The sequence below is a fragment of the Hippoglossus stenolepis genome, chromosome 7, assembly GCF_022539355.2.
Source record: "Hippoglossus stenolepis isolate QCI-W04-F060 chromosome 7, HSTE1.2, whole genome shotgun sequence".
Lineage (NCBI taxonomy): Eukaryota > Metazoa > Chordata > Actinopteri > Pleuronectiformes > Pleuronectidae > Hippoglossus > Hippoglossus stenolepis.
In genome coordinates, this window is record NC_061489.1 from 21,406,213 (window position 1) to 21,426,853 (window position 20,641).

The following is a 20,641-nucleotide window of genomic DNA, read 5'->3' on the forward strand; positions in this document are numbered from 1 at the left end:
TTTCGTTTATATTATCCCGTCTTACCTGTGTCACAGGTGGTTCCGGTGAACCCGGGCTGACAGTGGCAGATCGGCTCTCCAACCTCTGACACGCGACACTCCCCGTGTCCGCAGCGCTGCCCCCTGCAGGCCGGAGGCTCCTGTCGTCGATCGCAATACTGACCCTGGTAGCCTTCACGACACTGACAACTGTAGGACTGACCCTTTGGCACACACGCACCTTGAACACATCTGGAGCATGAGGAAGAGGAAGAGGGACGACAGATTAGAGGATGATGTTGGAATGAATGTGTGTTTGTGACATAATAAAGAAATCAACAATAAAGAGCATGAAAAGCATCACCGACAGGTCACAGTTAATTTCCTGCACAACTAGGAAACCTCAACCAGGGAGGAGATGATGAAAGGTTTGGGCCACGGGGCTACGATCCAGGCCGGGTACCAAACTCAGTGCTTTTAAAAGGTACAACTTCGCTAACCAGTTTTTGTAGTGCTTCATCTAACACCTTAGAGACAATTTTAAATACTGTGTCTATAAATGGTAAAAAAAGAGAACAGGACCAGATTACATTTAAAAAGCTGAAACAATCAATTATTTGCCATTTTGCTTGAAATATGACAGTTTCATCTCTAAAGTTTCATCCAGAGAAGCTTTCAGAAACTCTCCCTGAACCTTTCTGCTCAGTCCCTGTTGTGTGTGCGTACCTGCTGCTCTGACAGGGGGTTGGTGTTGTCGTCTGCTCGCACAGGGCCCCGCTGCGTCCTGGAGGACACTCACATGTTACCCCCATCTCTCCGCCCTCCCTGCACACACCCTGTGCACACACACTGCAGGTATGACACCCTGCGAGGATACCATCGCCCTGGTGACACAACGAGGGGGGGGGAGAAAGTAGGGTCAGTCAACGTCCTCGGCTCACTCACAGATATAAACAGTTTAATAATGCATGAAAACTACATGTAAGTCCAGGATAAAAACAGAGAGGACATCTGTTCCTTGGGTTTGAACCTCCTGACACTAACTGACGGCTGTTTAACAACTCAGGGTCACAGAGGCTGCTCCTCTCCACATTAGGATCTGTATCAGACTTCCTCTCTCTTGCAAAACCTAACTTTGCTGATATGTTGCTAACGGGGCACACGTACGGCTAAAGGGTTTCCCCTGTAGAACACTCGTAAATCACCACATGTGGCTACAAAGAATCTTCCGCCATGTGGTTACCTTGCTCTCGACTCCCTGGGATCGCCCTCCTCCCATGGCTCTGTGATTCAGATCTTGAGGCTCCCCATTGATTCGGACATTGTGGATGCAGCCGTAAAAGGCCTGAGGAGAACGGTCGGGGCCTGGACGTAGACCCAAGGCCACCACTTGAGAAGGAACGCCTGGGAAATGAAGAGCGAGACAGGAGGAGGTGGAAAAACAACGATGAGAATAAAGATAAATTGTTGGGGAGGGGGGAAGAACAATGTGGGATTAAAGAATGGGAAGAATTTAAGGAAAAGGAGGGGTGAGAGGAGGATTGCTTGATTAATATACTTCTTCCTTTACAGTATCTCTGGCTTCATTCTGAGTTACAAGATACAATGTTCCAGCAAGAATCTCTCAGCACAGCTCTCACTATTGCACAATAACAATGTTTCTTTCAAGCACTTGAGGAAAAGTTCTCAGAGACACGTCTTCCCATGTTTTCGAGGAAAAAGTTGAACAAAAACAATTCTCCAACACTTATCCACATCTCGTGCTGCGATTTAGTCTGCGTTCATATAGTGGGCGACACTATACTGTATGCAGCAGCAGGACAAACGTGTTTACGACCACGAGAAGTCATCAGAGGGCAGAATATCTGTATGTGCACGTACCTCCTATGTAAAGCTGAGTGTTGTGGTCGACAGACGGCTGGCGAGCCAGCTTGCCCAGGCTCTTGGGGGCTCCGTTATCCACCACCAGGCTCAGCGACCGGTTCTGAATCAGCAGCTCAACCATGTGGAAAAGTCCATCGTTCACCGACTCCACGCTGTCACAAACATGAACACAGAGAAAAGGAAGGAGAGATTTTCAGAATGCTTCCTGTCGTGACAAATTACTGTTGAATTCTGCACCAGATGGGAGAATTAGTGAAGAAAAACCTTGATGGACCAAAATGAAAACGCCAGACACAAAACAGACTCCCGACATTTTCAAGTCAAACTTTCTCCCCTTTGTTTTGTTGTTTTTGCAAACGGACCAAGCTAAATGAATTAAAAACTGATCGAAACCTGTGTTGAAATGTTTCTCTGATATAAACCAGATCGTCTCTACACTTTTTCTTTTGGGAGAGATTAAGATTGGACCAGGCCATGGTTTTTTTTTTAACATGGGGCCCAGAATGGATCCCTACAAAGCTCACGAGTATTCTTATTCTGATGGATCTGTGCCTCGGGGCGAGAGTATATTCAGAAAACTAAATTCACTAGATTCCATTTAATGGGCAGACTCAGTCTGTTTAGACCCTTGAGTTGTAGAAAGACGTTTTGTTAGTAAAGCTCTGATACTCTGAGATAATTGTTGTTTCCACTGAAGAGGAGCCTGCAAAGATCCAGGATCATGACCCTTTGCACCACGTCTGACCCTGGTTACAGTGTGTGTGTGTGTGTGTGTGTGTGTGTGTGTGTGTGTGTGTGTGTGTGTGTGTGTGTGTGTGTGTGTTGTATATAAGAGTGTGAGTCTGAGATTTCCCACTAAGTGGTTTTTGCTGGAGGGGAGACAGACAGCTATAGAGACAGTGGTTTGGCTCGGCCAAAAGGGGGAGAGGGAGCGCGGGCGAGAGACGGAGTGGGAAAGAGAGGTGGATGGAGGGGTGGTAAAGTTGACTGTGCCTCCGTTCACCCAAGTTCTTCCTTCCTTCCCGCGGACCCGCAGAAAACAAGCAAAACATCAAAAAGACAAAAGAACAAGTGAAGCCACTCTTTCCGTTGGTGGTCTGCTCCAGACTCCCACAGATAAACACACAGACAATACAGCCTTTTGTCTGCAGCCGCTCGACGGCTAAACGAGCTGAGGAGCCTCGAGTCAGCTTTGACTGACAGCTGTTTATAGAGTGATCGGATTACAGTGATGTTACATTAACAGCCAATGGAGCAGGATTGTGAGTTCTGGAGGCGGGCCAGAGGGACGTCTACAGACGTAGAACAATAAGGAGATAGAGCAGAAGAAGGAGTAAAAGATGAAAGAGGAAGAACTGATCATTAAGAAATTATGCGTATGTAAACTAATTATATAACTTTTAAGGTTTTGAATTGGTGGAACCTTCTGTGGACGGGTTTACACCACAAAGAAAAACATATTTAGATATTTAAAAAAAGCTTTTTATTGTTTAACGTGAAGCCTCCAGCCTCTGCAGTGAGTGAACATGTTCTCCTGGACATCAGCGCAGTGCTGCATTTATCTGGTGGTTTCTAAAACAAGAGCTGCTACTTCATGGTCGACCCGACAGAGACACAAACATGGTTTCCATTAGGAGCCATGTAATCTAATAACGGTCCCTAACAGCCGGCTGCATCGACGCAGGATGATGGTCTGAACGATTCAACCTCTGCATCCTCCTCTTTATCTTTACTTTATTTTCCCTCTCTTTCATTTTCTCCCATCCTTCTCTTCTTTTCCTCATTTCTGCACTTCCTGCTGCTCAGCTTCTTTGTCCTCCCTGGTTTCTCCTCATCTTTTTTTATTCTCTGCTGTCTACTCCTCTCCCTCCCTAACACCGTCCAACAGTTATTTCTACTCCTGTTTCGCTCCTGAAGGTTCTCAGCTTTCATCCCAGAAGCTCTTCATCCCCTTTTCAATTTGGTCAAGTGTCTGGAAAGTTAAATAAAACAAGCAGCTCACACAGCTGAAGACATTCTCAAAGAGATGTTTTTGCACAGGTTTGACACACACACACACACACACACACACACACACACACACACACACACACACACACACACACACACACACACACACACACACACACACACACACACACACACACACACACACACACACACACACCACTGAACCTGCTGTGAGACTACAGCTCCACTAGGTGGCAGTAGATGACAAATGAACAGTGCATGAGCGTGTGTGTGGGTGTGTGTGTGTAACCTGTGCATGATTGTAGGTATAAATACAGATATATAAATATGCTCTTCATCAACACCAGTGTGAATTTATATTTTAAGCCTTTACACTTTTGTTAATGAACCATTACAGTATATTTGAATGTGTGTGTGTGTGTGTGAGAGTGTGTGTCTGTCTGTGTGTGTGTGTTTCAGGCTCTTTGAAGCATTTGGCTGTTAGTACTGTGTATTAGTAAAAAAAAAGCCCATTATGGAGTTTCATTAAAAACAAACACACGGCCGTGGCAGATTTCAGTGGCCTCTCCCTCTCTCTCTCCTACTCCCCCTGCGTTCGGCCAAACCCACAAGGGACGACAATTTCCTGTCAGTCCAGAAACAAACACACACACACACACACACACACACACACACACACACACACACACACACACACACACACACACACACACACACACACACACACACTCTCTAAACATATATAAACTTGGCTAAAAAACAATTTCCTAAAAACAAAACCTGGCCTTTTTTAAATTTTCTATATAAAAGGATCAAATACAAACCAGAAGTAATTACAGGTCATTGACTTTATCTCAAACTGAAAAAAAAAGAAAATTTGGATTCTAAACAACAGCACAGATCCACTTACACTGTTAAATCCAATTAGGCAACGCTATCATTTGGTTACAATGTTTTTAAACCACATTTGTGGCTCGTGTGTGTACGTGCACACGTGGATGAGTCTGATTGTGTGTTTGTGAATGTGTATGTGGTTTTGTCTTTATGAGATCATGCACATGTGTTTATACAACATACATTTATGTGTGTCCGTCCATTAGCGTTGATATGTTTGAATCAGTATTTCATATATTTACTTGTGTGTGTTTATGCTTGTATGTGCGGAACAGACCGAACTGATTAAAATGATGTTCAGCAGACAGGCATCCCGGTCCCAGATTGCCGCGGTAACCTCAATTAGTCCCTGCTGAGACGGCAGCTACTGAAAACTGTGCCCCCTTCACCGTTTAGCCTCTTTTCTTTCATGAAACCTGAGCAGGGCAGTTTGAATGAAATCTGTGTTTTTCGGGAGCAGTTTGGTGTTTTGATGTCGGGCTTCAGATATAAGAGCTTGTTGTTTCAGGAAGAGAAGGTTTCAATATCAAAATCTTTGAACCTTTCAGACCTGTGATGTCCTGGGGGCATGTCTGTTGTAACCACATTACAGCCAAATGAGAACTCTGCTAGTATAACTGCTGTTCTGTTGTATAGATGTAATAGTAAAGTTTGTCTGCAACACAACTGGCATTTAAAGATAATACAACACTGATATTATTCTTTAACATTCATTACCTCTGCCAAGGAGTTTAAGTTGTCACCCCTGTTCATTTTTGTTTGTTTGTCGGTTGGTTTGTTGTGGGCGGTGGCTCAGGAGGTAGAGTGGGTTCGATCCCCGGCTCCCCTCGTTCCACATGCCGAAGTGTCCTTGGGCAAGACACTGAACCCCAAATTGCCCCTGATGGCTGTGTGTGAGTGATGTGTGGTAGAGAGAGGGCTGCACATATAGCTGCACAGAATGGGTGAATGGCCAAACTGTACTGTAAAGTCGAGACTGGAAAAGCTCTATATAAATACAGACCATTTGTTTTTATGAGAAAACTAATGAACAGATTTGCACAAATCTCGGTGGAAGGATGGGACATGGGCCAAGAAAGATCTCTCTTCCAATTTCTTGAACATCGCATGATGTTTATTTTTACTTTTTCACCAGTTTTTCCCAAAGAATCATTTGTGGATCTTGATGAATAAAATCAGACGTACTTAGGGAACTTTTATCTGAGTGGGTTTGAGTTCGTGCAGCTTGACTGAATGGGCCTGTTGGGGCTTAGCAGAGGTATGAGCTCTACTCACAGACTGAATGCCATTCAAGTGTTAAGTTTCATTACTTCATTGGCCCTTGAACTCACATAATGTTGAGTGAAACAGAAAGAAGTTACTTTGATTGGTACGTTCATTACAACATATGTTTCTCCTGTATTCTCTCTTTTTTGGAATCATCTCTTCCTCTTTCCATTCTTTCCAACACCCCCCACTTTCATCTTCCTCAGTCCAACCATCCATCTCCATCCCTCCTCACCCAACTTCTGTCTCTTCTCTGTCTCCTCTCTCTCCACTTATCCATCCATTGCTTCCACGGTCCGCCTTTCTTTATCATCCTCCTTTCATGTACCCATCCATCCCTGCACCCCCCCCCCCTCTGTCACTCGCTGATGAATAACAGTAGATGTGCCGTCTTTGACCCGATGGGAGATTATATGGCATTTAATAAAGGGCAGCATATTAATACACAACAAACACACATTCCAACCTCCCCATAACACGCGCATGCACGCATACACACACACACACACAGGGCATGCTTAACCTTTCATCTTTTGCTAATACGTGCAGAGTGAAAGACTTGTACTGTCACTCTCTCCCCATTCCTCTTCTCTCTTCCACCACATCCACACATTTACTGCATGTTTCTCATTATCATTCCTTCTGGTTTAAACCTCTGCATCTTTACGTCCACCCTGCTGACATCCTTCCTCCTCTGTCGTATCCCTCCATTTCTTTTGGTCTATTTTCTTATCCAATTTTCTGTTTCACAGTGGGTCATACCTCCTGTCTGGATGTGATCTGGGCGGGTGTGCTTGTGTCTAAAGTGTATATAGTCATTGTTTCTGCTTGTTTCCATGCAGAGCACGTATATGTACATGTGTATACCTGGATCTACGTGTATAAGCTGCAGGCTTCTTTCTCCAGCTCCATGTCTCTCTTTTATAGCACAAACATAAACGTATATCGAGGGAAGTGTTTCACCTCTAAAAACTCAATGTCTATTAGTGCTTTTTTACGAGTGGGTCCTTATACTTGGGTGAGCTAACGCACATTCCTGCCAATGGTTGCAAACTATTCCAGTGATCTACAGGTGGTTGTAATGTGCCAAGAAATGCAGCGATGAACTAGCAAGGGCGGTAAAGAGGGAGACTGTGTGATGAATGTAAATAACGCAGGATTTAAATTACTGTCCAAATGACTTATATGACACTCTCTACGTTTAAGAGTGGGCTTTAAACTTTTCCTTTTAAGAGCCTCGGTGCCGTGGTGGCAGCTGATCCTGGATTACGATAACAACTAATTTGTTTAGATATACAATGCAATGTTTCCCCGAGGATCTTTCTGTAGCAGCAGTGGCTGGATGTCGCACTTTGCAGAGATTGTTAAGCCCTATGAAGAAAATTGTGATTTGTGAATGTGGGCAATACATATTCAATTTCATTGATTGCACGGGATTCAACACAATTGTTAGCCCTCATTGAGACACACAATCTACTTTGCTGAGTAACACTGTGCAGACCTGATTTCTCTGATGTAGGCGTCCAACAAGCACAACATCACACATTAAACATGATCAAATCTGTCAAAGCCACATTTTAACTGTTGCCCTTTCACAAGCATTAGTTTTACTGTTGTGTGTATTGGTCTCGGCTTGACTGCCACATTTCAGCTCGCTGTGAAAAAATGGCTGGAACACAGCGCCCTCTCTGCCTCTCGGGTTTCTTCACAAGATAACCAAAGCAGGGATCGCTCAGAAAACATCCCGGGGACTGGCACCGGTCCCTGGCTCTCCGCTGTACGACCACAGTAACTGAGCGGACAGTGCCATGTTTTCGGGATCTGCCAGGATTGCTGCGCTGCCTTTGTGGTGGTTAAAGACTTAGGCCACTCTGGACAGTGTCAGTTTAACGGAGGTAGGACATTGTGCTGTGAACTACCTCATCATGTGTCTTGAGTCAGTTTACCATGTATTTCCAAATGAAGGCAGATAAGATAGGCCCTTTGCAATGATCAGACCCGTCATAAAAAAAATGGCACACACAGAGGGATACATAGAGGCCTGTGGTAAAACGAGTACCAGGTTTGGAGCAGGGCCCTGTCTTCTTCCAGACTGCTAATGCTAAACAAAACATACAGGCAGTGTTTACTTAGCGCATAGCGTTGGGCTCAGACATGGTTGGATTCTATGGAACTCTGTTTCTGTCTCTCGCTTTAAATCCCAAATTGTTCCTCGTCACTCCTTCTTCTGGACGGTTGTATATGTCCCTCTATTGCCCCATTGTCTCCCAGTGTAACACTAACAAACTAACACGATTATATCTCATTCGATCTTTCCTTTCCAAGCTACTGTGCGCCCTCTCTCTTCATCTGTCTTTCTTTTACACTTTCATTTTGTCGGCTTCTCTCAGTATTTCTTAAACTACGTCTGTCCGTCTGTCCCCCTTCACCAGGCGTGGCCCGTGTCAAGTTAACAAGACCAGACAGGGATAATTCCCTGACTCACTCTGTGGTTTACTTTTCCCTTCTGTTCTTCCCCCTCTTTCACTCCATCCCTCGCTCCTCTCTCATTCATCCCACCGTTCAACCGTGTCTTGTGGTCTTTTCATTTTGGCGGCTTCTATCCATCTGTTTTACCCCTCCTGTTTCTCCTCTGGCGGGCAACCGATTCTACCCAGTTATCTCTTTGTCATGTTGAAAGCTTCTTCATTCACGTCTTCTGTCTCTACACGTACGTCTGTCTCTCATTCTCTGCGTATCCATACATCTCGTCTGCCTCTTCTCATCTCTCTCCTCTTCAACCTTTTCAACCCAGACCTCCACCCCTCCTCGTCTGTGCCAGTGTCTAATTAGATTCGCCCCATCGTTTCCATTCCTTCATTCTATCCTTCCTTCCTCTCAAACCATCGCTTCCTCTTGCCTCTCACCATGTGTCATGTACAGTGAGCACTAATATTCAGCTTAAGGTCATGATTGGGATAAAGTGGTTTCTACGTTTATGAGAGGAAACATAATCGAACTGCAGAAATGGAAAGTGCACAGGCAACAGAATCCTACAGCACAGTACATGGACTGGACAGGGTGGCAGTTGTTTTTATGACCTGTAAAACTGTCTTTCTACGCAGATGATCTATTGGTATACATCTGCCCTGCTGGAGTCTCCATAATCAGGTCATGCTCTCCACCAGCTCCAGGGCTGCGGCTCCGCAGCTGACCCTGAGCTGTAGCCTCCCTGGAGGCGGATAACGGAAAAGAAATTCACCTACACATGGCATCAGAGATTATTAAAATACAGCTGAGTGAATACATCAGTTTACGAGAGGTCAATGAAGACAGTGAGCAGAGTTCACATGCACCAACACAAAGCTGCAAACTAAACTAAGTAAAACCAGTGCATAGGGTTAGATCCACTCAAGACAACACAGAATATCTGACTTGCCTGTTGTAAGAATGGAACTAAATCAGTTTCTATAACAGCAGAGGCATAACTGTGAACAACCGATATCGTAAACACCTCTGAAACCCTGTTGAATATGTTCATCGCTTTACAACACCGGCAATATCACCCTACAGGTACAGCCTTATACTGATGGCCGAGTGGACAGCATGTGTGGACGATGCACGTTCATGTGTGCAGACACTAAATTCAGCATACAGAACCACATCGTGTCCACTGCCTTAATTAAATTCCTTAATTAAGCCAGCATTCACACTTAGAAAAACGTACTGCAGAATAAACCCCAATTAAAGCAGAATAATTCGAAATATAATTTGTATATGTCTATTTTCCTCTACATGTGATTTTTGAAAATACATATTCTGAAAGGATGCATAGAAAAACATGAATCATATGTGAAATATCTGTTGCTGAAACAGTCTGGACCTTGAAATACTAAACTGTGGCTTCAATATTCTTCGTCCACAGCTACTTGCAGGATTTGTAATATGAGGTAATGTCCTAATCCCACAGTCAAATTTGTTACGAGCAGACATCATCATCATCAGACGCAGTACGGCTAAAAGCCCCCTTCCTTCTGTGACCTTGTCTCTACCCACGGGGACAAGAGAAGAGAGCCAAGCCAAAACCACAAAGCCAGACATCACATTCTAACAGAATCACTGACTGAAATATATAAAAAGAAGAAAGGAGAGTAAAAGAAAAAGAAATAAACTCTCTCCCTGGTTTCTCCACCTTCCTCTCTCCTCCCTCTCTTCCTTAATTCATTTAATTACACTAACATATGTCTCGCTCCCTCCTCCCTTCCTTCATTTGCAGCTGGCATTATTACACTGACTGCTGTGATCATTCAAAAGTGGTTAAAAAAGATCATATCCAATATTTATATAATAATGTAAAATACATTTTCATACCTTGCTATAACTGCCATAAAAATGAGTCATCGGTCAGGATGATCTCATGCCACGGTATTGTCGTTGCTAGTGTTTCACAGTAATTGGCATCAAATATCCTTCAAACTTGGCCGCTTCCTGTTGCACTTCATATTTTTGCTTTTTCAGGTTGAAGTTTTTATTTTGTTCCTTTCCGTGTGGGACTACATGCTGGAAGTGAGTTTTCAGCCTTAAACATCTTCCAATATCTGCCAATGTAAGAAACTCTGGAAACTTCAGTTGTATTTGGACTGGCACAGTGTTGCCCTCTGGCTGCCTTGTGCAATAAACCTCTCCTCTTCTGTATTACAATGATAGATGAGTATGTGAAGGTCTTCCTTGCACACGTGAGGGGACAATCATCTTGCCAATAGTATTTTTGGTCACTGGTCAAATACATGTGGTGGCTAGAGTGGCACTCAAGAGAGTTCATACCTCCAAGGCCCAACAGTCACCTCCTGAAACCACATTTAAATCACTAGATCCAGACTTTTATTTGGATCTGCACCGAATTGCACACACTCATAAATATCAGTCCCCTAAACATGTCAGTTTTTTTTTGTCAAGTGCCATGAATTAAAAAACTCCCCATCAATGCAATGCAAGCTGGATCTGCTGGTTGGGTCGCTCCACACCCTCCACAAAATGTCTTCATTTGAGTAGTTTCTGTGTAATCCAGCTAACTAACAAACAAACATATACAAACATAAACTCCTTAACAGAGACACTGAATTATTGCTGTTGATAAATGAAGTGCAGCATTGTCTGTGCTAACATTACAACCTTGACACATTATGATATTGATTATTTTATTATATGTCCCTTCTGACGTCTCTTTCTTTCAGCGAGACAGTGCAGACAGAGAAGCAGACAGAATCAATACGAGCCAATCACCACCAGACCAAGATGGACATGTGCACAGTCTCTCTCACTGTTTCTGTTTTTCAGAAACAAGCGGTTTTGTGAGGTGTGTTGGAAAGAATTTTGTTGAGTTATTATATACAGTGTTTTTTTACGAGCTGAGAGACGTCCATGACCCCTCTGGCTCATGAATCTGTTAAAAAGCCTCCTCAGCAACAACACAGAGTTTTTGTGAAAATAAGCTTGTTCATCTTATTTTCTGAAATAAACAACTCTGGAGATATTTGTGATTTTTATCAGACCTCTGCTCTAAATATATGGAGGGTTATATTTTTTTATAGTGATGGTTTCACCTCTAACAGAGACGTGGATTAGATGCTGAGTCGTCTCGGACACTGTTCACAATGAGGAAGATGTTAAGCAAAACCAACTCTTTCCAGTGTTTGATCCTCATCCACATGCGAACAGTGTTTCAAGTCACTGAAACTGAGATTCTTACTCACGCCTCGCAAAGTGCAGATTTTGCTTGTTTGAGCGTTTGTAGTTATTTTTGTGTTCTCGTCTGGAGAAAGTTTGTATAATGAAGGTTGTGTGGATGGAACTTTTTTCAGATTTGATCACGTTAATGAATAGGATGAGAATGAGATGAGAGAATTAGTGACTTTGTGCCGTGTTTGTGTGCTTGATTCTTTTTGTGGTTTCCCCACATGTTGTATGGTCATTGTTTTAAGTAGTTTTTTCTTGTTTGTTTATTAAGTAACACAACTACTTATGTTGCATAAAAACCCTAAAAGGATATATGAGGGACAAGTATAAACATCATCATGAGTTGATTTATTTTTCCATTACTGTGTGTTTAACTCAATGAACTGTGTTGGTTGTATAATATACAAGACTCACAGCGAGTGAACAAGCTTTTGTTTCCAGTGTTTGATCGTCTTCTGTTGGTTTCTGTCAAGGACACGACTGTCTGGTCTGGATTGTAAAGGAAGTTCATGTTTGTTTGTTGAGGGAGGTGCTCAGATATGGATCTGAAACTCTCAGTGTGTGTGTGTGAGGAAGAAAACGCTGAGTGGATTTATGTTCAAATCGGCACCCACTGAAATGTCCTCAAAGAACTGTGTAAAGAAACCTGTGATCCCTGGACCCTTTGCTTGTCGGTGAGTAGTGTGTGTACTTTGTACTCTGAAGAACCCTTGTGCTACCCTGAGTCTCTGTAACACTTGTATCTTGTGAATGTTATACACCTCTGTATTATTTAAATCCAATGCAAAATAAGACTCATTTAACTGTGTGTGTGTATAAATACGGTGGTGCCTACCTGTACACTGTGGTTGGTGGGTAGTTGGCAATGTCGTAGATGAGTCGGATGTGTCCCTGGTAAAGCTCCAGTGCCAGAGGGTCGTGGTCCTCCTTATACAACAAAATACCGTTGTCTTTATCCGTGGACACCTGGAGACAAAGTCGGATGAGAAATAAAGATTGAAGAAATTAAATAAAGAACATATAACAGTAGATGGATCTCTGAATAAATACCAACTTCCTCAGCATAGTAAATTCATACAGATCCTGTATCTTCTTGTAAATGCACTGATTACATGTTTTTTGAAAAACAATCTCATGAGCATGAAGAACTCAGCAGCAGATTGTCCAGGTCAGACGTGTTCACAACAACAGAAACACTTCAGGAAAATCGGGAACATTCAGGCAGGGGTGGCGTCTGTGAAGAGCACGAAGGAGGCAGAGGACATGATGTATAAATTACTCGGGAGCTGGCAGGAAAAACTGCAGAGAACGTCTGGAGCCTCTGACTCTGGCGTTTGCGTTGTCACACACAGCCCCTCAGTACAATTTCAGGAGAATAATATTCAAGTGCAGGTCTGACAGCAGCTTCACTGACGGCCATTGCAACAAATAACAAAAACCAGCTTGTTGTAGAAGCTTTAAAACCCGGTGGCATGTTTTGTCTAATGCTCTGCTCCGCTTCTTTACCGTTGGCTGTCGTAGCGTTGTGGTGATTGTTTGACCTCACATGTTGCCAACCTACATAGCTGGCAATGAGTCGACGTAGCTCTACATCAAAGAGAAATAAAAACCTGCTTTTGATTCAAGATGGCAAGTCAAACCGCTGCATATAGGAAAACGGGGAGAAAATGTAAATTCTGCCACACACGTCCCAAAACAAGGTCGCTCGCTCCTCCCTCCCACACGGGCACACTTGCCATGTCACACTTGCTTGTGTGCTCTGCTAAGAGCTAACTAACTAGCAAGTGGAAATGGGGCCAAGGGGCCAAGCACTTAACACTCTGGCTTCAGTGGAGCACAGCCAAGTCAACACCTCCTAACAAGCTGCTGGAGAGAAGAAGAGACCGAGAGGACAAGACGAGGGAGACGAGTAGAAAACAAAAGAGAGAGAGAGAGAGGGAAGGGAGATGGAAGGAGAGATAGATTTAGAGAAGTGGGTGAAGACAGAACTGGGCAGACTGAAAGAAGTGTGAAAAAAACATACAGTGATTTATGAAGTGCCGTGGCCCTTTTTCATTTTCTCTCTCCTGCCTCTGAGTTCTTGGTAGAGCTTTAACAGCCTTGGCACTGACATTGAAAGCTCCTGGCAGGAGCGCAGAAACACACACACACATTCACTCACCCTCACACGGGTCCAAACAGGTGGTAAATATCAATTAGCCTGCCCTCCTTTTCCTGTTTCTCTTTCACTCACTTACTTTTTCATTTCCTAATGGAAAAATATATGTCTCTATTAGGACGTGACTCTCAAGTGTCCAAAACTTATAGTCTGTATGAGGGAGCATGCGTGTGTGTGTGTGTGTGTGTGTGTGTGTGTGTGTGTGTGTGTGTGTGTGTGTGTGTGTGTGTGTGTGTGTGTGTGTGTGTGTAACATGGAAACAGAGGGTGTAGCAGATGTTTGCTTTGCTTCGTCGGCACTAAGTCGTGCAACTCTATAGGCTTGAATTGAGCGACTTATAGATCTATTTTAAACAGAACCAAATCATTTTCCATGTAGCGCAGCAGAATATGGATTTGTGCGTTCAAACCTCCAGCCGCACTATGCAAGGTAACACTTCAGGCAGGATATTAAGGTGGTTTGTACTCAGAGTTGGAAGTTCCTGTTATTGCTGTATGGAAATTGGATTTTTACCATTTAAAACTAAAAGCACAACCATACCTGTAATGAAATATGAGCGTTGGGGCGAAGCTTCACACCGGGCAGCTCCACGTACCCATCGCGACCCAGGAAGTGAGCGGTGGCCAACTTGTCACATTTGTTGCCATAGAAACCGGGCATGCAGCGGCAAACGGGCTCCCCGGCAACCAGCAGGCACTGGGCGCTGTTCTGGCAGTCTGAGTGGTCGCAGGGGCTGGTCTGCAGCAAGATCATTGGTGGAGGGTTCTCACAGAACAGCCCGCTAAGGGAGGAGGAGGTTAAACAGAAGATAACTTATTTATAGAGCTTTAATTGGCCAGTTTGTTGTTTCAGTAGCTTCTGATAAAAGTTGCTAAGTACTTGTTCTGCATTTTGCCTAATGGTGCTACATGTGGAGACCGCATGCACAATATGAGGGAATAAGACAAGTTTTATCAGCAACATAACATTTAACAGCGACTTGTTTTCCCCTGGATCTTCTTGCATCTTTAAAATCCAGAACTTTCCGTTGAATTTCCTCATTTTTACCCGTGCAATATCTTTTAGTATCTTTCCAGCTGTCTTTATTTCCAGCATAAATTCCTTCCTCTGTCTATTTCTCTCTCAGTACATGGTGTAATTAACCACACACAACACACAACACACACACACACACACACACACACACACACACACACACACACACACACATGCAGAAGGTCCAGACAGTCAAGTGTCGGATTATGAAGCACCATCTGCATCTCCTTCAAGCCTGGTGCCCTGCTGTGATTTGCTGCATCCGTGATTTGTTTCCATGACTCTCACCTGAAACCCTCTTTACAGACGCAGGTGTAGCCGTTGACAGCGTCGACGCACTCCGCTCCGTGTTGACACTTATTCTCCAGACAATCATTATAGTCCTGCTCGCAGTGTTGGCCCACGTATCCCGGCAAACAGTCGCACCTACAGTGACATGGAAATATGGATGGCATGAATGTGTGTGTCTGTAATAGGCTTAGGTTCATAATTACAGATGTTTTGAAGAGGTGACAGGTTTAAGTCCTTTTCCACAGCCCAAGTGTTCACCTCTGCCAAGGAGGTAACTAGAAACTAAAATGTTTTTTCTGCATTTGTTTTTAACCACAAAACTTGGGGGGTTTCACTTTTCACAGGCCACATGTATAAGGCTTATGACGGTATCATTGCTATATGAGGTATATAGTCAATATGGTTTGTGTTAAAGTGTTTCACCGTCCTCCTCAGTGATGTGTTTATGTGCGTCTGTCTTAATGTGTATTTGTCTGACGACGGCCGTGTTTAACAAAGATCACTAAGATTCCCTTTGGTTAAAAAGCTTTTAACTCTGTGACCCGACTGTTCCTGTCACTTTGTCGTCACTTTCAAGTCTTTGACCTCCGACCCTTTTAAGCACCGACCTCCTTTGGAGCTGTCACTCACCTGTAACTGCGGCCGACATGGACGCACTTTGAGTCATGCTGACAGGGGTCGAAACCATGGAGACAGGGGTCAACCACCTCCTCGCAGAGGTCACCTGGTGACAGAGGGAGAGAAATGTATTCCTTTCGGGTTAAAGACAGTCATCATGGGATGTGAAACAACAGGTTTGAGTGTGTGTGTGTTTGGGTTTGATTGAGATGGTAGGATTATGACATCAACCAGGTGAACTTGTATATGAAGAAAAGATGACATCACTGAAAATATCTCACTACTGATGTGTCAGATAAAAAAAAACCTTGTGAATCTTTTGACAAACAAAGTCAAACATTTCTTTCTCCATTAGTTTCAAATGATCGTGGAAAAGAAAGAACAGACTAAGAAAACAAGGGGCGGAAAAAAGATAATTTACATGTGTCTGTCATGTTCAAGGCCACAGATAATGTACAGGGGGAAACACACACACACACACACACACACACACACACACACACACACACACACACACACACACACACACACACACACACACACACACACACACACACACACACACACACACACACACACACACACACACACACACAGAGGTTTAGATGGGTGAACAACGTGTGTTAAAGTTCTGGCTGGAGTTGGTCAAAGCAGATTGACGAAGGTCAAACACATTTCCATGGTTCTTTCGCTGCTTTAATCTGATTCTACAGCCTCACCTCCACCCTGTCTGTCTCCACCACCTTCATATCAAACCAGCCTGACTGTCTGTTTCAGTTTGATTAAATAACCAGTAAATAATGTTAAAGTTAAGCCAAGTGCACATTTAGGTTTTGTTAGAATTTGATGATCCCATCAACACAGTGGGGAATTGTTTCACTCAAAATGTCAATTTTACCATAAAAATAAAGACACTCACAGCTTGGCATTTAAATGGTATGGGCGATTCCCTTGTTGTTGGCAGTGAGCCTCAAACACTGGAAATCTGAATCATATTATATTTGAATATTTGCTCGACAGCATTCCTCTACCAAGGCTAATGCCCTAACTCCTGGATCCGCCCCCTATAGAAAAAGTCATGGAAATCAAGTCTGTAGCGTAACAAAACACAACCTCATTGGCAGAGACAGATGTTTTAATTTGTGTCTCTCTTTGCTCTACATATAGAGATATGTACTGTACACTTTTTATATATGGTCTCGAGAGAATGAATCCAAATGTTCTTGTGAACTCCTGACCCTTCACCACCTATCAGCTGCAATAGTGAAATTGCACCCAAGCTACTTTATCCAAAAGACACACTGACATTTAATTTGTTGAGCACATTCATGCACATGACCGTTTTTTTGTTTTATATGACTCTCCTTTTAGAACGGAACTCCCCGGTTGTAGAAACCTTATGTCAGCTGTTTAAAAGGTCCTGTGACCTTTAATCTTGATTTATTCCCTGTGGTGCAAATATGACGTGACAATCCTGGCTGCTGAGCTTGTAGAAAGCAGAGCGGACTGTCCTCTTAATGTGACACCTGATGATTACGCCGTGGTTCACTGAGCGGAGCGCAGGTTCAGAGCCAGAGGAACCAGCTGTGTGTGTGTGTGTGTGCGTGTGTGCGTGCAACAGCTGTATGCGGTAAGGTGGCTGGCAGTGTGTGAGACTTCCTTACGCCAACAACGATAATGACATGGTGTGTGTGCGGGTGAGTGTGTGTGTGTGTGTATATTGACTAAGAGCCAGTGTCAAAGGGGACCAGCAGTGTGTGTGTGTGTGTGTGTGTGTGTCTTAGAGGACACTGTCACACACAGAAAAACTTAACTTTCCAGTCAGCGTTTTTGCTTCAACTTGCTGGACTCACCAAGTAAGGTCTCTTTCCTTCTCTCTCTCTCTCTCTCTCTCTCTCTCTCTCTGCCTCTGCTCTTTATTGGCCTCTTCTTTACCCTTCTCATTGCTTTGTTTATTCTTCCCCTCCCTTCTAGGACATATAGCCTCTCTTTGCCATTCTACTGTTGCTCTCCCTCTCTCTTTTCACCTCTCTCTCTCTCTCTCTCTCTCTCTCTCTCTCTCTCTCTTGTGATTGCTATTTCAACCTCCTGTAGGAACAGTTTCAGGTCACTGCGGAGAAGCTGTCCATTACTAAATTACCCTCCAGTAAAGTGGAAAATATGATTTTGTGTACGTGTGTATGTGTGTGCAGTATAGTGGAGGGACTTGGCATCTCAGGGGGCAAAGACTGAGGGCCTCAAAATATCACAGCGTAGAAATAGCTGGTGTGTGTGTGTGTGTGTGTACGTGTGTGTGTGCGTGTGCGTGTGTACGTGTGTGTACCTGTGTAGTTGGGTGGACAGATGCAGGTGTAGTTGTTGACCCCATCGATGCAGGTGGAGTTGTTCTCACAGTCGTTGTCTTCACAGTCGTCTGGGTTCATCTCACAACGATGGCCTTCAAAACCGGCTGGACACACACAGCTAAACACACAAACAAACACACACAGAAAATGTGCATTATTAGATGGAGACATGGGCCACATCAGCGCACACACACTCCTGCTGCACAACTTATAAATAAAATCCATCAGCCAGAGCATCCAGCTGCTCAGCTTCCCCCCCCCTTAAGTTCTGCTGTAAGAGCTGAAAAGAAAAACAGTTCCATCTTTATTCCAGCGGGTTTTTCCTCCATTCTGTGCCGAGTCTCACACACCACTGCATCATATCTATATTTAGTGGTCCAACAGGAGACACCATTTCAAGCTTCAATTTATAGAAGAAAACAATTTGAACATGGCTGTTGAAAGTTTAAACTACCAGTGCCACACACTAACCCTCCCTGACTATCTCTAATGTTGTGAGAGAAACAGTTTGTGTCCTCTGTCTTTCCTGTCAGGGGAACTTTCATTAACGAACAAAAACAACAAAACAACAAGAACTTTAAATCAAACTCAACACACCCAGAGATAAGAATGAAAAAAAAAAATGCTGAGATTAACTCAGTTTGATGCCGCTGCTGTTGGACACCGCCCACCTGGGGCGCTCAGAAGAAATTATCAAAGCCTCCTGCTCTTTCCTCCCCTCGATTCATCTTCCTGCCTCCGATCACCCTTTTTTTCTTGGCCCCACATTCTCTCCCCTCGCTTCTCACCAGTTCTTTGGCTATAGGTGATAAACACGCACAACTAACCCCCCCCCCCATAACACACACACACACACACACACACACACACACACACACACACACACACACACACACTTAAAGTTTGATGAATGTGACCACAGCTGCATTCAGCTGCTCCTCTCTCTCAGGACTCGTCTGTTAGGCTACATCCATACTACGATATCTTTAGGTGTTTTCAAACTCAAGCAAACTCTATCCACATATCACCTGAGCACTCACGTGCACTGGGCATACAAACAGGAAGCATTTGGTTGTGAGTAGTAGTTGTATTGTTGTAAAATGCAGAATTTAACTGCACGTTAGCTGTTATCAAAAACAACAGGGTCAGCTACACTTGTAAGTGATTATCCATGTTGGGTTGTACACTGGGAGCCAAGGCTAATGCCGGATGTTTTCTTCCAGGCGGGTGTCATGTGATAGGAGCCTGACGAATCAGCGAAAGGCTATGTTGTGACCGAAAACATCTAATCAGCAAGCGGTCGTGAGTGTCTACATCATTTTTTCCAAACATCTCCGTTCCAGCTCGTCCAAACTAAAACGAAGCCCCGGAGTTTTCAAACTAAAATAGCTCCAGCAGCGTAACCTAACTTCTCTGCTTTAGTGGCTCTAAAACTCCAGAGTGGATTCATTTTTTTAATGTGCATGTAGTAGTGTGGATGTAGCCTTGGTCTCTCTCTAAGCTGATGAATAGAATTTTACAGCAACGTCAGCTTAATACGATAAACAAGGGAAAAGTCATTTTAGCACAAGTGAGTGACAGTTATCAACCCACACAGACACACCAACACTTATTTGTAAAACACTCTGTTCTTCCCACTTCCCTCACACCTGTTAAACCCATTCCACCCCTCTGCTCCTTCTTCCTGTCTTTTGTTTCACTCTGTCTTTTCTAATCTAACTTTGGTGCCACGCAGACATTTTCTCACACAAACACTTACCTCACTCCCTCGCTCCCTCCTCCCACACCGTATATGATAGTCATTGGTTACCCCCACCCCATCTGTCTGCTGGTTTGCAGAGGCTAAATCTAAAGGCTGCATGAAATAAAATGTTGACCTCAAGGGGGCAAAAACAAACCAAGCTCCAGAGATACAGTGAGTCAGTGACGTCGTTGTGGGTAAGATATGAGCAAACATGTGGGATTCATAGTCATCTAACAGACACAAATCAACATGAGCATCCCTTTGGAGTCTGAGTCCCATATCCAGTCTCTCTTTTTTACATCCAGCAAGGAGGTTATGGGGCCATTTGATTGTTGGTTGGTTGATTTATTTGTGAGCAGGATTACAAAAAGACTTCCCAATACATTTCCATGAAACTTAGTGGAAGGATGTGTTTTTTACATTTTAGTTTTGACTTTTACATTTGAGCTTTTTTCTTACAAATTCGAGTAAATGGTTTCACACAGTTTAGAGCTGGAGGGTAAATAATATAATATCAGATTAAAAATGCATCACAATGAGATTTCCATCTTTACTGACAGATACAGAAGTTAAGCCTGTTTCATCTTTGTGTCTCAGTGTGTTCCAATCCTCAAATAGCTGAGGAAACATATATTTACCCTTTTCTGCCCAAATGAAATGAAATTATGATGCACTTTGCGTCTGTCTGGACTTTTCACAGAATCACCATTTCATTGAATTTAGAGGTTATAAATATTATCT

General features: G+C 43.6%; 1 protein-coding gene across 3 annotated transcripts in view; it reads right to left on the reverse strand.

Annotated features, from left to right (window-relative positions):
• The window catches only part of slit3 (slit homolog 3 (Drosophila)), a 229,262-nt gene that overhangs the window by 2,911 nt on the left and 205,710 nt on the right, over nt 1-20,641 (reverse strand). For all 3 annotated transcript variants that reach the window (XM_035161697.2, XM_035161698.2, XM_035161699.2), the window contains 9 exons: nt 18,135-18,274; nt 15,824-15,917; nt 15,191-15,328; nt 14,408-14,648; nt 12,545-12,675; nt 1,861-2,015; nt 1,223-1,383; nt 706-863; nt 26-231 (listed from right to left, as the gene is read on the reverse strand). In XM_035161697.2, coding sequence (XP_035017588.2) covers nt 26-231; nt 706-863; nt 1,223-1,383; nt 1,861-2,015; nt 12,545-12,675; nt 14,408-14,648; nt 15,191-15,328; nt 15,824-15,917; nt 18,135-18,274 — 1,424 coding nt within the window. The remainder of the gene's footprint in view (nt 1-25; nt 232-705; nt 864-1,222; nt 1,384-1,860; nt 2,016-12,544; nt 12,676-14,407; nt 14,649-15,190; nt 15,329-15,823; nt 15,918-18,134; nt 18,275-20,641) is intronic.